Source organism: Arachis duranensis, chromosome 3, assembly GCF_000817695.3.
Source record: "Arachis duranensis cultivar V14167 chromosome 3, aradu.V14167.gnm2.J7QH, whole genome shotgun sequence".
Lineage (NCBI taxonomy): Eukaryota > Viridiplantae > Streptophyta > Magnoliopsida > Fabales > Fabaceae > Arachis > Arachis duranensis.
In genome coordinates, this window is record NC_029774.3 from 68323023 (window position 1) to 68340801 (window position 17779).

Below are 17779 nucleotides of genomic sequence, written 5' to 3' on the forward strand. Positions count from 1 at the left end.
TTAGTGTATTCAATAAGCTAAATCAGCCAAGTAGTTTGAACCCAAAAGGGAAAAAACATTAAGTGTTTCTTTAACGAATAGTAGAATTGCATGAGGGGCAAATTTTATTATCAAATTTAAAAAGAAAATGTGTAGATTTTTTCTTCACTAAAAAGAAACAATCTTCACTTTTCCCCAAAACTTGACTTTTCACCGCAACAATAACCCAAAAACAAAGCAACGAAAGCATGAAAGGCATATTTTCTCCAAGCGGCTGGAGGGCTGTCCTTTTTCATCAGAAACCATCCTGATGATTAAGGGAATTTTAAAATTGCGACGCTGTGATCATTTCCATTTTTGGATTCCAAACTTACTGTTGGAGTTCATACAAGAACAGTGAATAAATTTTCCGGCTTTTAAAGTATAATACAATCATTACCTATTCATTACTGTTGACCATAATATAAGGGTGAGAGAATCATAATAGGCAAGTGATTTCGATTGAGTGACTATGACTTCACAGACGATTTTGAGGGTTATTATAAATGCTTACATAGCACCAAAGCATTTGCCTACTGATCAACTCTTGAAGGTCATCAAAGTCATACTCTGATTTTACCTCTTCAGTCTTCATACACACAATGCTATACAAGAAGCTTGGTGGCTATGATATATAATTACATACTTCATCTGTGCATGTTATCAGCAGGCCACCCACAAAATCCCAAACAATCCTACATTCAGCCTCAGGTCAAGAAACCACAATATTTTGCACATCTTGACATTACCCTAAAACCTCTATATCTCCGACACACCATGTTCTAAACCACCACTTAGGAACAGGAACAGTGATCTGATTCAATCAACCTTTCAGACTGTGGGGAAAGCAAAGCATGGTAGCTGAAAACAGGGCTAGAGCCATAACCACGTTTCCTCTCAGGAACTTTTGTTTGCAAATACCAGTCATGCCAAGGGTAAGCAGATTATATACAATATCTGCCTTCCAATATTGCATTTACCTCCTCCTGCCGTAGTAGATGCCACTGCCAGTATAATTGTGATGCCGATGCCATCCAATTTGTTGGTTGGGACCCTAGTCCATTAAGCTCCTCCTCTTCTCTATCATTATACTCCAAGACAAGCCTCTTAATGTCTTCTTTCTCTTGAAGCTCAGCTGCTTCTTTCTGTTTTGTACTCAGAACCAGTGAGGAATCCCGTGGGATGTACATCTGTTTTGTTTGCTGCTTGTTCCCACGCTTCACAAGAACTCTCACTTGAACCTCTTTGTTTCCACCGGTCTCCTCACTCAATGCCTCATCACCACTTTCACCACCAACTCCTCTCCCATGATGATCCTTAGTGGATCCCTCAAATACATTCATTGGAATCATCATGTTCAATGTAGGACGGCCTCGTAGCTCCTGCCTTCGCTGTTCCATACTCTCCTGCATTATCATGAGATCAAGTAGTAAGAAAATGGCTAAATACATCGAGGTAGAAAATCCTAATCTTATTCCAAAATGAAGGAAGTTGAAATTTAGACATTGAAAAGAAAAGAACAAATAAAATAAAATCAATATACGATCATAAATAAAGCTCTAACTAAGTGTAATATCATGACATAAACTGACCTATTACTGTTATTTATACTACCTACTGATCTAAATTAACATAATAAAACTGCAAGAGTTATGGTAAATTCTACATTCCCAATATTCTAACAATATGGAAAGACTCATCTTTTTAGTGTCTCCCTTTTTCCCTTAGATGTAGAATCCTGTTGATTCCATTTCAATTTAAATAACATAGATAAAATGAAACTTTCATCTCATAAGTCCAGGCATATATCTGATGAAGTTCTCAAATGAATCAATTTATAACAAAGCAAGTTCAATGAGTGTCCCCAAAATTTTGCAGAAATTAAGGACCATGTAAACTCTTGCCTGTAACACAGCCTTCAGCTCCTGTTCAAAATTGGCTTCCTCCAGAGGGTCCACCTCTGTCACCTTTTGTCTCACATGGACTTCGTCTTCCTCATCAGAAGCAGGTCCAGGCCCATCATCATCATCATCATCATCCTCAGTCTCACATCCATCGTCATGATTCTCATCATCCAACTCTTCATCATCATGTCCCTCCGCATCAATGGTGCCACTCCCTGAGTCAGTGTCACTGTCATTAACATCATCTTGCACTCCATTCTCCTCTGCACCATTATCAATGCCTTGTCCATTGCTTACCACTGTGTTAGAACTAGTCCTACTCAAAGGCTTCTCAGTATCAGAATGTTTTTCACTACTGGCCTTATCAGCAGAAACCATCCGATCATGTTCTTCAAGTTCTACTAGAGCTGCATTCACTTCATCAACAGATGTATATCTAACCATATTGGGACGCAACTCCGCAAACAGATCCTGCATACAGCAAATAATGAGCAAAAACTAGCAATGAAAATAAATGGAGTAGATGGTAAGTTTAGAAAGCTAACATTTAACAAATAAAGAACAAAATATAGGAAGCTATCTTCAAAAGAAGAATGTGTTTCCTAGTTTGCAAAATGAACAATAATGGTTGGACGAAAGTCATTTAAACATCCTCACTTGACAGCTACGCATTTTGAACTAATTCATTATTCATGTTTCAATGTCAATATTCTTGCATTGGAAAGGGGATGTGCAAGACATAAAACTACCCATGTGAAACTTGAGAGCTTAAGTGTGTAGTGAAGATGGTCCATCGTGATAAACGGAGAAAAGTAAATGACATATTAATTGGTTAATCCCTTTATCCAAAAAAAAAAATATAGATGGATAGATAGATTAACATGTTACACCCTATAGTTTCATTGGCTTTGCAAATAGATCAGTAATTTTAATGTCTTTAGTTCATTATTGCTCTTCATACTTTCTAAGACAATTCATAAGGCACTATTTAAAAGTTCGATTTGTAAGGGCTTATTCAACTGCATTATTCATTAAATATGTTAATATAATAAATTTGTATTTTCAGAAAAAAAAAAAAAGACGTAGAATGCATATGGCATAAAATTGCCTGACTGACCTGCAAGTCAAATTCAATGTCGAGAGGCAGTGCACCTTTGCTTAAAATATACCTCTGGAAGTGTATAAGGAATCGATCAAGTTTCCTCTTTGAAGAGCCACGATCAAAGTAATGTCCACAGGTTTCAAGAAGAGTAATGATCAACCTTATACGAAAACAATCTTCAGGTGGATCCAGTGCATCTTGCTGATAAACAAATTATCATGGGATCCAAAATGTCAGGAGAAGGTTCTCGTATAAAAAGTATGTAAGTCAATGGATGTATGAAAACAACTCAGACATATATGTATCCAAAATCATATATAACACAACCATGAGATCCTTTTTTTTATGAACTCCACCACTTGCGGCAAACATTTTTGCAGTTCAGGTGAGGGGTTTAGACGTAAGTTATAGTTAGGCTTATTATATTGTTCGATAAGAAAATAAAGTGCAAGTAAATGATGGATAATGGAGGACCACATCTATCCCTACATAAAAGTATGACACAAATTATGGAAATTGCAGAGGGAATCAGGTTTACAAATGGACCACAGTACGGACTATTCAAGTATTCAAAGAACCAAAGAAGTATCGGAGAGTAGGATAACCAATCTGTGCTGGTTAAAGTTTCAACAAGAAATTAAGATCTTGGACCTACCCCAATAAGTAATATAAGATTAAAATTTTATTATAGAAGAGCCCTCAAGACATTTAGGCATTTAGCATCTGTATGATGTAAAGCATGTGGTTTTCTTAGAGGATTTTCCCCCTCACTCTCTCAGACATGACGAGAGATTGGAAAGCTGCAGTTCATTTAAGTTTGCCGCCTTGTTTGTATTTCTTTTGGTTTAGACGAACTCTTTTCCTCCACCCCATTACCCTCAATACATTAACAAAGTTCTTTATTTTGTTATTAAAAAAAACGGAAAAAGAAAAAAGACTGAGAATGTTGTATGTGTCAGAATATTGGGCAATAAAAAATCAAGAGGAAAATTAGTTAGTGTATCAGAAACAAGGATGCTGCATTATACGAGTCAACGCACTTGCAAAGATAGAAGAGTGTATGAAAGAGAGAATTCAAATATTTCCCACTGTTGAAGGAAAGATGGCAGAATCTTGCTTTAGTTAGTTTGGACATGAACACTTGTAAAAGCAACATGAAAGGTAAGCTATAAAAACCATACAAGGAACTGTTGGAACAGAATGCCCATAGCAGGCAAGGAAATGTAAACAGAATGAATTTAATACCTCTGGTGTCCCATGGCCATAGATGACGATAAGGTATAGTGTCTCAAAAATAACAGATGAATCTACATGCTCATAGTTGTAAAGCTCCCCTAAGAATCTCATGTAGGCAATGCGTCTTTGCTGCATCCCATAGTCATTTAGTTCCAGCCCAACTCTAATCTCCTCCAAAACCTGAAATCATGGTTCAAAGTGCCAATTTCAACCAGTCTATTTAGAACAGAAAAGTCAAATGTGAGAACAACCTCAAACATTAAATAAAGATATTAAAGTTTTGTTGTTATTTAAGATGTTAAATTAAGTATGCACTCCAATTTAGGCAACCCTTTTTAGTCAGACCTAATAGTACAAACAAATAAAATACTTGGTAATCACTATGATCTAATTGATACGCCTGCAATCCTCAAAATCGAAATCATTTTATTGTGGTGAAAAAGTCACAAATTAATAAAGCAACATTACAAAATACCAACCTCATCAACTATAGCCACTGCAAACTCATCATGGTAGCGACTTAAACCAGCAGCAAGAGAAGCAATCAGATGGATCTGGCCATATTTCCCTTTATAGACCTTCAGGAAACATTTCAAAAGATATGGTTCGCATTCACTCCATGGTAATTTTCTAAGTTGCCTCAACACATGCTCAATGGTAGACTTATCCAGATCAGAGAAAAGTAATTTTCTGATATACTGCAAATATATTATCCCTTATAGTGTTAATTCAGATGTTGAAGATATTAAGGAAAGAAGAGTAACTTGAAATGAAGATTACACCTGATGCAATGGTGGACGGACTTTAGCCACTCGTGCAGATCTTTCTGGAGGCTTACAAAGGTAATATGCATTTTCCACCAAAGTGCTATGTCTTGGATCTAAGTTCTTCACATTTTTCAAGCGCATCAGTATCTCTAACATGTTAGTCATACGTATAGTAGTTTCTGGTGATCGGTATAGAAAACGGCCACATGTTTCAAGAAGATTGCAAGCTACATCAATGTTGTGATGAGTAAAATCATCTAAACAGGCCTGGAATGGCAATAAATTAATCAAGGGTTAAATATTGCAGTATAAAGATCTCATGAAATTCATTCTCTTTAACATCTCAACAAATCTATATGGTGTGAAATCCTTTTTTTTTTTGGAAAGACAACCATGGAGTTGGCAGAAATCATGGTTGCTTACAACAGTGGACGTGCCACTGCTTTCAATTCCCTATCATTAATGTTTATTGTTGTGAAATGCTAAATAATGAAGACTCTTCTCACATCATTAAAAGTATACGTTAATAGATAAGGAGAAACATTTTATTCTAATATCTCAATAGGGAGCTAGTTGTCATATTAGGAAAGACCACAAACGCAAAAGTGTATTTCATATGGCTCAAATGTAAGTTATTGATACCTGAGATTTCTATAATTTAGAACTCAGACGTAATAAAATGAAGTGTTTTTTAATCAAAATAAATAAAGTGGAGTTTAAAATGTAGAATGCAAAAGTTGAAAATGCAAACTAATCATAAGGAAAACAAACACTTCTTACATCATAACTATGGCTCCAAACACAAGCTATATCAATAGAAAATGCTCATAATAAGTAGAACCAGTTAGCCTTGATTTATAAATTTGATTATTCGCCTCTTATACCTTCAAACAACTAAAGACTAGGCCAGCAGGGGCAATTTTGAACTTGCAAAGTTCTCCTATGAACCTGATGTTCCTTATCTTTGTCTCAATATTCATCTGGTCCTGTTGAGACATTTTAAGACCAGATTAAATACTTCATATAAAGTCAACTACCAATTGATCCACACTATGAAAATTTATAGGTAACATTAACCTTCTTATTTATTAAGAAGTTGAATTCCTCCTCCAACATCTGCAAAAGAATGGAGGAGACATCCTTCATACAAGTTGAGAGTGTAGCAACCATGCGTGAGTAATATGGTAGCAGCTCCAGAGATGTCCTTGGTACATTGAACAAAGCCCTCACAAGTTTTTTCCGATTTGATTTTGAATTTAGATAACAGAATTCTACCTAACAATTGTTTAACGAAAAGGCAATAATTAATAACATTGATTAATACAATAACAGAATCTAAGAAAATCATAAGTAACAGAGCTCAGTTTGATATCCTTACAGTCAATTGATCTATAAGGTCTCGGCTCACACAACCAGGAAGTCTTTGCAATAAAGCATCCAAATTTGTCCCCTCAAGGCTTCTGAGTTTGTCCTTTTCATTTTCCCCCTTTTTGTCATTGTCTTTTTCTTTCTCCTTCTCTTTTTCCAATTCTTTTGATTTTTCTCTTTCTTCCTTATCCTTCGCTTTTTCTGCACTTCCTCCCTCTGGCACAGCACTAGATTCTGCCGATGCATCTCCACTGTCATGGTTGCCCAGTTGACCTTTGTCAGATTCAGGTACTATTTCCTTGAAAATCATAAATATTTAAGTCAGTGCATATAGCAGAAAGTTGGCAAGGAAAAACAGTTGACAAATTATTCACATTATTATTAAGAATGGAATTGGGTGGGATTGTTCGAAATAATTTTTTCAATGCTAAAAGCACAATTAAGAAGTGTTAGGACATGCTCTGTGAAACATAAAATAAGATACTAGGGGAGAGGAGTAAAAGTACATGTAATCCTCCAGCTAAGAATGAAAAAGATATTTCTATTTTCTAATCTCTAAACATGCCTAATAGTGTGTGTGTGTGTGTGTGTGTGAGAGAGAGAGAGAGAGAGAGAGAGAGTATCAGAGAAAGTAGTGTAATTGTTCATTCTGAATGATTAATCATTGAGTGGTTCACTGCGTCATGGTTGATCCCAACAGAGACAGATGATCAACAGTTATATAAGCATTGGATACATGTAACAGTCCAGTGACTAGGATCCAGGGCAGAAATTATTTAACAAAGTATATAGAAAATAGCAACCAGAACATCCTGGAACAAGCTAAAAAACTTTAGATACGACTCCTTACAGTTGGTTGGTCTTGACTTTTCACTGATTGCTCACTTGTTTTTGGCTCTGCTTCGCCCAAAAGCACAGCAGGAACAAAAGCTCTGGAGAAAAACAGACTAGATAAACATTCTTCTAAAAGAAACTAGCACTAAAACCAACTAAAGAAAAGTTAAACCGCTGATGTTTCAAAGAGTCAAGAAAGCGTAGGGACAACAGGCAAGTGGATTAAAGTATTCAGGAGGCGCTTGTCAATGAGTAATGACTCAATATTGGTCCTGTCACAGGATCATCATTTGATAGCAAGATCGACCGCTCAACTAAATGCAATCTTTTTATAAAATAAGTTGATCCACTGGTCCTTTTACTTTGTTAGAAATACAAACCTTAGATCGGGTAAACATTCATAGAAAGCCCTTGTATCTTCATCATCCCATACAGGTTCAGCTATAGAAGAATCTTTCCCACCCGCAGAAGTAGCTTCCTCACCAGTAGTAACTCTTGTTGTGTGACCATCTTCTGGCATTACTGGAGGTTGCATATCAAGTGCCTCTGCCAATCTGTAACAACAGAATTATAATATTTCTTTCCTGATTATAGAACAAGCCATTAACGATTGGAGGTTAAAAGAACCAAAGAAATAATTAGACATCTAAGTAACATTCAACTGACCAAGGATTTGACCATTAATTACCATTTGTAATCTAAAGCTCCCTATGTTGGATGATAAATAGCTATTTTTTCTGAAGAGAATTATTTGATTAGTAATGTTAGAACTAGAGTGACCTGATTAAAAATTCTTTTAAAATATAGGGAATTATAAAAAACCTTCAAATACATATTGCCATATTCACATTAAAATTTTTCATATATAATATTGATGTATTTACATTGCCTCATATTCAATACCATATACTGGAGTAGTATACTAAAGCAAAATTATTTTACAAAATGTTAAAAACTATATTTTATTTTATGCGTTTGAGGAGACCATGCATGAATGATAAGTGACAATACATCATCCGTATACCCTTTGAAATGTAGCATCAGCTGGATGGTGAAGCCCTATTCAGACATAACACCATATTAGATCAATACATTGGCCACCAGGATGCATTTGCTTTCATCCAACAGATATCTCAAACAAGCTATCCTAGATTATCATATTATGGTTTGCCTGCAATTTTCTTGACTGCGTATCCACATTGTTCAAGGCATTCATGCATCTATGTATATACCAGTAATAGAGGGAGGAGGAAGGAGGAAGGGGGCGAGGTATGCATGCCAATTGCCTAGCAGATGAGGTGAACCGAAAGCATGCTCAGTTTTTAATAAAAAAGAAAATAAGTAGTCGGACCTAATCAAAGAAACTTACGATGAGATGTTACGATACAAATGGTCATAAGATTTCCGAAGCTTTTCATATGAAGCAATATTTTCATCACTGAGCTCTCCTTTTGCGTTAAGAATCTTAGAATTTTCATGCTCCATTAGTCGAAGTGACTGCCCAGAAATGAAATCCATCAATAAACACAATGGCAAGACAAACCATTGGCACAGAAGATTTATCGAAAGTAAAAAGGCAGAGCAGAGTTGAAGACAAGAATGAAAATATAATTTAACAATTTAATTCAAAGAAATATCATCGGTTCAGAAGTGCAGAAACACTTACAGAATGCTCAGACTGAAGTAGTTCTGCTGCAGCATCATAAAATGCATAACATGCTTTCCTGAAAACTTTCTTTTGATCTGCCGTAATGTTAAGGCCTTTAAAAAACTGTATCAGCATGTCAATAATGAAAAACCTTAGTACAAAGGCTGACAATATATAGCCCAATTTTCAGTAAAAGCTAAGCTGGCATTCATTACTGATTTAAGTTAACTATTAAGTACCAATGTAAACCGCAAAATCCAGACTGGACAAAATTAGGATAATATAGACTTAACAGTGCTATCAAAGAAGAACATATAAAAGAAATACCTCTTCATGAATTTCTGGACCAGAAACAGGAAGTCCCAGAAAGATTCTCCCTTGTCGGGCAAAGCTAGAAAGAAGGGTCAAACTAGTTTGTGCTGCATCTCGGTCTTTTAGCTGATCCATACCAGTTAGATCTTTTATGATATTCATGAAAATGTTGCCATCATCAATAACTCCAACAAAATAAAGCTCCAATAGAAGTTTCAAAGTACTGCGTTTCTTCATTGCCTTCAAGTTTCTGTCTGCATCTGATTCATCCCCAGGCTTTCCTGGAGAGAAAACTTTGAGAAGTCCTTGAATCAGGCATGGGGCAAAGTCCTTGTACCTCTGATGAAGCAAAGAGCAGACCTTTCCCAAATGAAAAGAGAGGATCATTTATGAGGAACCGAGTAATAAAATCCTAATGATTCTATTGGAAAACAATGTGTTCAGATTTTTGTTTCTATTTTCTTTTTACAAATTCCACCCTATGAATCTTCTATTAAAGAGAGATATTAGCAGCAACTTGGGATAAAAATAATACAATTTTTAATGAAATCAGAAATTATACGGCAAAAAGAGAGTACGTCATGCAAATTTATGGATCAAATTATCAATGAATTTCACTATATTTATTACTTTATTATTTATTTGATAAAAAGGAAAGAAAATTGAACATGATATACCTGAACTGCTGCTTGTATATCTGAGCTTCTAAGCTTGGCATCACATATAGCAGTCACAGCTTCACTGACAAATTTGCTTAAGTTGACACTGCGCAACTCGTCCATCAGTGTTTCACGCTGCTCTTCATTAATCTGCTTCAGTTTCTTAATGACTGCAGTATTGCGCTTAATGCTTGAATCCAGAGTCCTTAAAAATCCTGAGTCTGAATATAATAGGAAATTATTTTATTATCCGTTCAACAAATTTTTGAAAATACAATATATATTATAGAATAGACCAGACATCCTATTTTTATTTTAGCATTTTATGGCAAGAAAAAAAAAATACTTTAAAAACATATCACTTCTTACATAATTGTATAATTATTTAAAAATAAACATGATCAAAGAAATAATGATCATTTAAAGCGAACCATAAGTTGCTGATTATTGCCGAAAAATTGACAACCGCCGATCAGTTTCCTACTAGGTGAGACTGACTGGATTCTTTTAACATCATGTCCAACCAAAGACCATATATTCAGAGGCATTTAGATCAAAGTCACTCTATTCATGTTGCACATCTTTGAATACCCAAGAAAGTGTGGAAATTAGAAGAAAACAAGACAAAATGACATTGTCACTGAGAGTTGAGAGAATTTAGAAAGAGAATCTGTGCAAACCACAGAGCCACATAATGATTATTTTCAGATGAAACATGAGAGCTGAGACAGCTGTAAGTTTGTAACTAATCTAACCTCTTATGCACGCAATGCTACTGTTTAATATATAATCATCCTCGTGTCTCACTGCCTCTACCTAACGGCTGAGTTCGATCCTTGTTACTCCCATTCTTCTAAAATAAAGATAAAATTTCAGCACAAGGCAAAAATAGACCTATGCATGATCCACGCTGCAAACCAAAAAGAAGCTTTTGCATGAGGGGGCGTGTTATATATCTAACTATTCATATGCCTCTACCTAGCAGTTTAAACGTTTGGTTTAAGTGATTTTATGACAGCTACTACACTAGATTTATATAAAATGTAGAAATTCACCTAAATACTTTACCACACTCTAAACAGCCATAAAGTACAAAAACGAACCTGATGTTTAAATTGTCAATCCTCTTCCCAAAATATATATATATATATATTACCCAGTTGATCTAATTCATATCTAGGGACATTTAGGTGACACAATATAATTATGCCAATAGCAATAGCAATTGAGTTCCAACTACAATAGTAATAGTAATCAGGTATGAAATAAGTCTAAATCATCCAGTGGGCAACTTATCATCCATCCACACTACCCTCCCCATACTATGAAAAGTTGAGAACACACTCAAAATTATCAAAACTCACAAGGACAATAAATCGCATACCAATTACCAACCATGTTTAACTTATACATCGATGGCAAACTACCAAAGAAAACCAAGCCCCTACAAGTAGATAAAAAATAAATAAATTGTTTTATATGATAAAATTACCAAAAACAGAGTATGAAACTATTATTTATATTATTTAGTATCTGATATTAAGGGTCAATTCGGTAAAAACATAATTTTGAAAGAGCTGTGTTATATGTGCTACTCTTGTATACAGCAAAAGTTGTACAGCTTCTTTTGGTAATAAAAATTATTAAAAGATTTTATAAATTATAAATACTAAGAAAACAAGTCCTTAATACCAAAAAGGAAAGGTCCGAAGACTGGTATACGTATCATTCCTCATTCAAGCACAGCCTTTGGTGGGGGAAAATGTTTGAATTTCCGATTCTCTAACCAACTTTAAAAGTTCGGAACACTCAACTCAAGAACTACTTTATAGATAGCCAACATTCAATCCATAGGGTCAATGACCAAGTCACCTAGAAGCCTAAACTATTGGGTAGAGGGCCAAGAATGGTTTTTATAGTTCAAAATACTAACTAACAAAAATGCCATTGGTTCTAAAAGTATGGACAACATAGAAATATACTTTAGACATTATAGAAAATGAAATTTAATTTAGTTGGTGGAAAATGGAGGCACGATCAAACTCTAGTGAATTGGTCATTAAGGTTGTGCTGCCACAAAAAAGTCAATCTATTAAAAGCTAAATACACTACATGAAAATGAAGGCCCGTGAATTGTTTCAATCATCCATATTAAAAATGATGTAGATGTATCTAAACCCTAAACCCTAAACTAAATAGGCATAGATTTAGATATTAAAGGGGAAAAAATCAGAACAGCACTTTTATATGAAGCTAGTATTCGTATTTTATCTAAACACCAGGCAGTTTTAAGGATAAAGTTTGCAATCCACAATCACACAAAAGACGAAGGAACTCAAGATATCTATTTCCCTAAATGATGTACAAATGTGATGTGCAGCAAAGAGTGCAACTCCTATACTTGATTCAACCAATATAAGGGCATCATCAAGATTTATCATTTTAAAGATTTTAGTATCCTATTTTTGTCCAAAACATGATCACTTGAAGCAATGCATACAGCTATGAGGATGTGTCTAACTAAAATTGTCCAAGGTAAAAGCTACAAACCATGATATTTTTAAAAGGTTACTGCCGCAGCAAATTTCACTCTCACAGCAGACATGATATATAATAGGCCTAATAGCGTCATCTGATTCATGAAGCCAATCCAACTTAATGAGATAAGGCTTTGTTGTTGTTTAGCTTCCATTGGGCCACATTTCACTTTCCACTTTTATCATTCCCTTTGATAACTATTATCTTTTAATTCTTGTAACTTCCGTCAACTTCTCTTAACCTTAATTTCTATAACTTGTACGTTAGAACACTAAAATAGTCACCAAAATATAATAATAAAATATTTATTCACTTCAATGTCAATGTTTTAAGAGGAAAATAGAAGTGAACTTTTTAAATTCATAATACCCCGTTCAAACTAGTACTAATAAGAAAGGGCTTTAATATATTGCATAAAAAATAGATTTATAGGTTTCAATAATTTTGTTTCAACAGAAGCCCAAGCCTAGTGTCTATGCTAGAATTCAATCATGGAATCAAGCAGCCTATGTTTGTTTACTGTCTCCCAACAATGAAGACACAGATATAAAGACACACGATACACAAACATAGATACACATGAATACATGTAGTTTGTTTAGTTGATAAGACACTAACAAGAATAAACACATTTATCATTAAGAACCAATTTTACCCCTAATACGAAAGATGATGTTGATGATGAAGGTGACGACGATAGAAAGTAGAATTTTAAAAATTTTGAAGGGTCAAAATTGTAAAAAAGAACTTGTGTCTCATATCTAATATTTGTGTCTCAACTTTTTGGCAAGACCCTAAATACATGTATCTTATGTATAGTTGTGTCTGATGGACATGGACAGCAACCAAACAGTCTTGGTGTTCATGAGAGAAATAAGCACGATGATACACATCAACCTTTTTTTTAAGATACAATTTTTTTTATGGAGGATAAACTATCATTTTTACCCACGAATGCTCAGAATGCTGACAAATATACCCATGAAAAAATGAAACTAACATTATACCCATATAATAGATGGGCTCCTCTTGACAAGAGTACACAAACCCTAAAAAAACCACTAAAAATACCCAAAGTGCCCTTTTCTAACTTAACTCTAACTCGGTTCATCTTCATCTTCATCTTCATCTTCAACTCCTCTATCTCCCTCTCTTGCTCCTCCATCATGTCAAAGAAGCTCCTTCAAAGTGGACAGAACCTTACGTTGACATAAACCTTTAAATTTCAAGTTGATATTATGAAAATTCTGTGTTGTCTAAATTATTGGTTTTTGGTTATGAATGGTAGCGGCAAATGGGAACTCTGAGGCGGTGGTGAGGGTAGATGATGAGAGTATTATAGACTTTTTAGAACTTTGTGTGTCTTATGCATCTGTTTTTGCCAACCATAACACATAAACACATTTTTTTGTCTATGTCTTTAATCTCTATCTCTCATAGTATACACTAACTAAACGGAGCACAAGAGACTAAAACACAAATTGAGCTAGTGCACTTGGGAAACTCTCCCTCTATTGTATTTTACATAATGTAAAGAATATATGCATTTGTATTGCCAACACAAAACCTATGAGCATATATAAATATAAATATTATATACAACAAAAACTATATACTAACCAGCCCTATCAGGATTCAAATTGCTTTGTCGTAATGCCATCTTATGTATCTATTTTTGCCAACCAAACACAAACACGTGTATTTTGTGTTTTGTGTCTTTAGGCTGCGTTTGTTTGCTTAGACATGGACATTGATACATAGACATGATGGTACACGTCCACCATTTGTTTGCTGACACGAATTTTTAATGGACATGGTGGTACACAGATACATACAAAATACATGTTTTTAGTGTCTCTACTTGAAGCTGGGACACTAAGACACAACTTATAGGACACAAATTTTTCCATTTCTTTCCCCTAATTAATTTAAAAAATTCCAGCTTTATCCCTACCTTAACCCTATCCCACTTAACCCTTTCTTTCTACTCCCTCTTCTTTCTAACCGTCCTCAAGTCTTCTACCTCCCCCCAAATTCTTCTCCGTCCGCCATTGATGCCGCCGCTGCCACCATGCCTCCCTCCTTCGACGGTCCTCTCTCTCTTCTCTCTTCATCGCCACACTCTGCCTCCCTTGCGTTCTCAGATCTGCATTTCCTCTGCACTCTTCTATCGTCGCGGTTCTCAAATCTGTGTATGGTGTTGCCAAACAAAATAAAAACTGTGTATGTTCATGTCTATGTATTGTTCTGTCTTTGTGTCTCTGTCCATTGCTGGTTAAGAGAGCAGCAAACAGAGCCTTAATGTCTATGTCTCATAGTATACGCTAACCAACCAGAGGCTAAGAGACTAAACACAAATTGAGCTAGTGCACTTCGGGAAGTCTCCCTATATTGTAAATTTGTAATTCACAGAATGTAAAGAATATATGCAAAGAAGATATACATTTGTATTGCCAACACAAAACCTACAAGCATACAAAAATATAAATATTATATACAACACAAACTATATACTAACCAGGCCTATCAGGATTCAAATTGCTTTGTCGTAATGTCATCTTTGCCTCAATTGTCTTTTGCAACTCCTCAAGGCGTGCAACAGCCTCCTACACGTGATTAGAAGAAGATAGAACTTATCTCATTCAGTCTAAAATGGAAAAACAATACAAGAACCTAATTATACAATTTTTCTACCAACATGAAAGCTAATTTTGATAGTGAAACTAAAGTTACCCTCCAAATAGGTGCATTATCTACTATATATCATAAAAACTCAATGTTCCCGGTAAAATCAATTTTCCCTCAAATTCAAGTATCCAAAGTTTCTTAAAGTATCCCCTATAATTAGAACGTCAACTAATCAAAGTTCCCACTTTATCACTTTGGATCCCATTGATTCTTTTCACTTTGTACATCCACTTTGAATAATGCATTTCATTTTTCAGTAGTCAATTGATAAAGCAAATATTACAACAATCCATGCACTGTTTTTATTCCATTTATCTATTTTTAGACAAACATGTATAATTATAAATCATTATTAGTAATCAGATTCCTTTTAGTAACATAGCATTTAAGAACTGGAAACTCCATATTATCAACATGCTTTGCTTCTCTACTCTATCATTCTTTCTGCTACTCCAATATAAAGCTTTAAGGTCATTCTTCTTTTTATTGATTTTAATAATCACTACTAAAATCAATGTATCGTCACATTAATTTCTCAATTTTGTTTATTTTCATTCATATATGCAAGCATCATTGTTGTTTAGTTTTCGTCTTCCGTTGTTTTTATTCTATGCGCTGCATAAAACATACAATTGGAAGGATCATATGAATCCTCAAACATAAAATGAGTAGTAAATTTATGGACAAGGAGAGCCTCGAGAATGTTCTTACATACACTAAGCCACCAAAACGAATTGAATCATTTAGAAAGTTGTTCAAGTAGTGTGAAATTGTCAAAGACGTACTTCATAAAAGGTATTCTTCTTGATACAGTAAGTTACTTTCATATTTAATGTAGATTGACTATTCTATTAACTACATGACTACGTATAGTTAATTTTTATAACTTTATCATATCACTTTATTTCAGCCAACGACAAATACCGCATCAAAGAACAAGAATTATGTCTCTAAAACATACTCTCAAAATGAAAGGCCACTTCCAGATTTAACAAATGTCATATATCAAAACCGAGGTATGTTGTCATAGTAATAAAGTAGTTGTTATATGTGAATTAAATATGACCATAATATTGTTAATGTTAAACAAGATGTTAATATTAATTATTTGTTTTTTGTTTTTTTTTTTGTCATGCTAAATCTTTATTTTCCAGACATTTTCTTTCTATCTAGTATCTAATAATAAAAGATATGATAAATAATAAGTAATGAACAACCTTTTTAAGCTTCATTTTGAATCGGTTGTGGCCAATTAGATTTTATTCAATTTGACCTAATAAGAATAATGTATCCTGTTTCTACTTGGCTAAATGGACAACATAATGGACTCGCTCTTGAAACAGTTGAAACTCAAAAGAGTGATCATTTACATTTCTTTATCAAAGCTACTTTTATGAGAAAACTTTCTCTTATTTTCATGAGAAAAACACAATTGAAATGCACTGTTAGGAAAATAAAACTGTTAAAACACCCCAACCAAGAAACAAGCCTAGAATCAAAACAAACATAAAGATCATAAAAAACTCCAGATCCAAGAATCGCAACAAAACTCTTAACAATATTAATATTGAATATAAACCAGTTTATACAATAATCAGAACAACAAAACATTATTCAATAACAGAAAACCCAACAGATAATTATACAATGATAAGAAAAAACAACCACCGTCAGAAAATTCAGAACCACGAAACAAACCAGTAATCAAGAACAAAAATCATAACAAATATCAAGAGCAAAGAACTTTTTCAGATCCCCAATCCAGTCCAAAAATTCAGTCCAACCCTAAAACATAACCACACTCAGATTTTCTCAGATCCAACAACTAAGAACCGCTAATCATAGAACCCAACTACAAATTGTGGATAAATATTTATATTGCAATAATATTTTTTTACAAAATAAATACAGGAAACTTCATAACAGCAAAATAGAATGAGAGGCAGTTAAAAAACACAAGACAAAAATTCAAGAACCAACCTCAGGCTGAGGCTCCATTCTTGATGATGCAGACAGAGAGTGACGAAATCCACGGAAGAGTTGTTTCGGGGAGCACGGAGGACGTCACGGTGGCTGCTCTGTTTCGCGCTCCACGGAGGGTCACGGTGGCTGGACTGCGCTGCGCTGCAACGAGGACGACAGCGGGTTCTGCTCCGTGCTGCTGCCGCGTGGACGACTGCGGCTATGGGGAAGAGACACGGAGAAGAACAGTCTGATGGGTAGTTGATTTCTGTCGACGGAAAGGGGGCAAAACGACCGCCTGTAAGGCGCCACGGCGGAGGAGTTCGATTCCGAGGGGATGTGAGTGCTGCGGAGGTCAGGGATCTGGAGATTCGAATTGAGAATGAGGGTTAGGGCTTAAAAGGGACCAAAAACATAAAATTACATGTTTACATTCTATATGGAAACATCTATTGAAAAAATAAATTATAAAAAAATAAAATATCTTAAATTATTTAACATATAAAATATTAAAATAAATAAATTTAAATTAAAAAATAAAATTAAAAAATATTAATTTATTATTATGTGTAATAAAATTAATATAAAAATTTATTGATATTATTTAAAGATTAGTTATTTATAAATATTATTAAATTTATTTATTTTTTTTCAATCCTATTTAATTAGAAGCAAATTTAAAAATTTATATCCAAAATATTTTTTTATCTCTATCCATAATTCTAATAGATAAAAAAATATAT

At 34.4% G+C, this 17779-nt stretch overlaps 1 protein-coding gene across 1 annotated transcript; it reads right to left on the reverse strand.

The window, feature by feature from the left end:
- Positions 1-962: 962 nt before the first annotated feature.
- LOC107479500 (regulator of nonsense transcripts UPF2) lies at positions 963-17455 on the reverse strand. Its single transcript, XM_016099628.3, has 17 exons — positions 17055-17455; positions 14905-14992; positions 9867-10069; positions 9205-9549; positions 8896-9000; positions 8599-8726; positions 7610-7783; positions 7246-7327; positions 6406-6693; positions 6105-6302; positions 5912-6013; positions 5043-5294; positions 4740-4958; positions 4270-4440; positions 3040-3225; positions 1923-2393; positions 963-1424 (listed from the first exon to the last, which is right to left on the reverse strand). Exons 1-17 carry the CDS (start codon positions 17070-17072, stop codon positions 963-965), a joined length of 3492 nt encoding a protein of 1163 aa, XP_015955114.1. The 5' UTR covers positions 17073-17455.
- Positions 17456-17779: the final 324 nt, after the last annotated feature.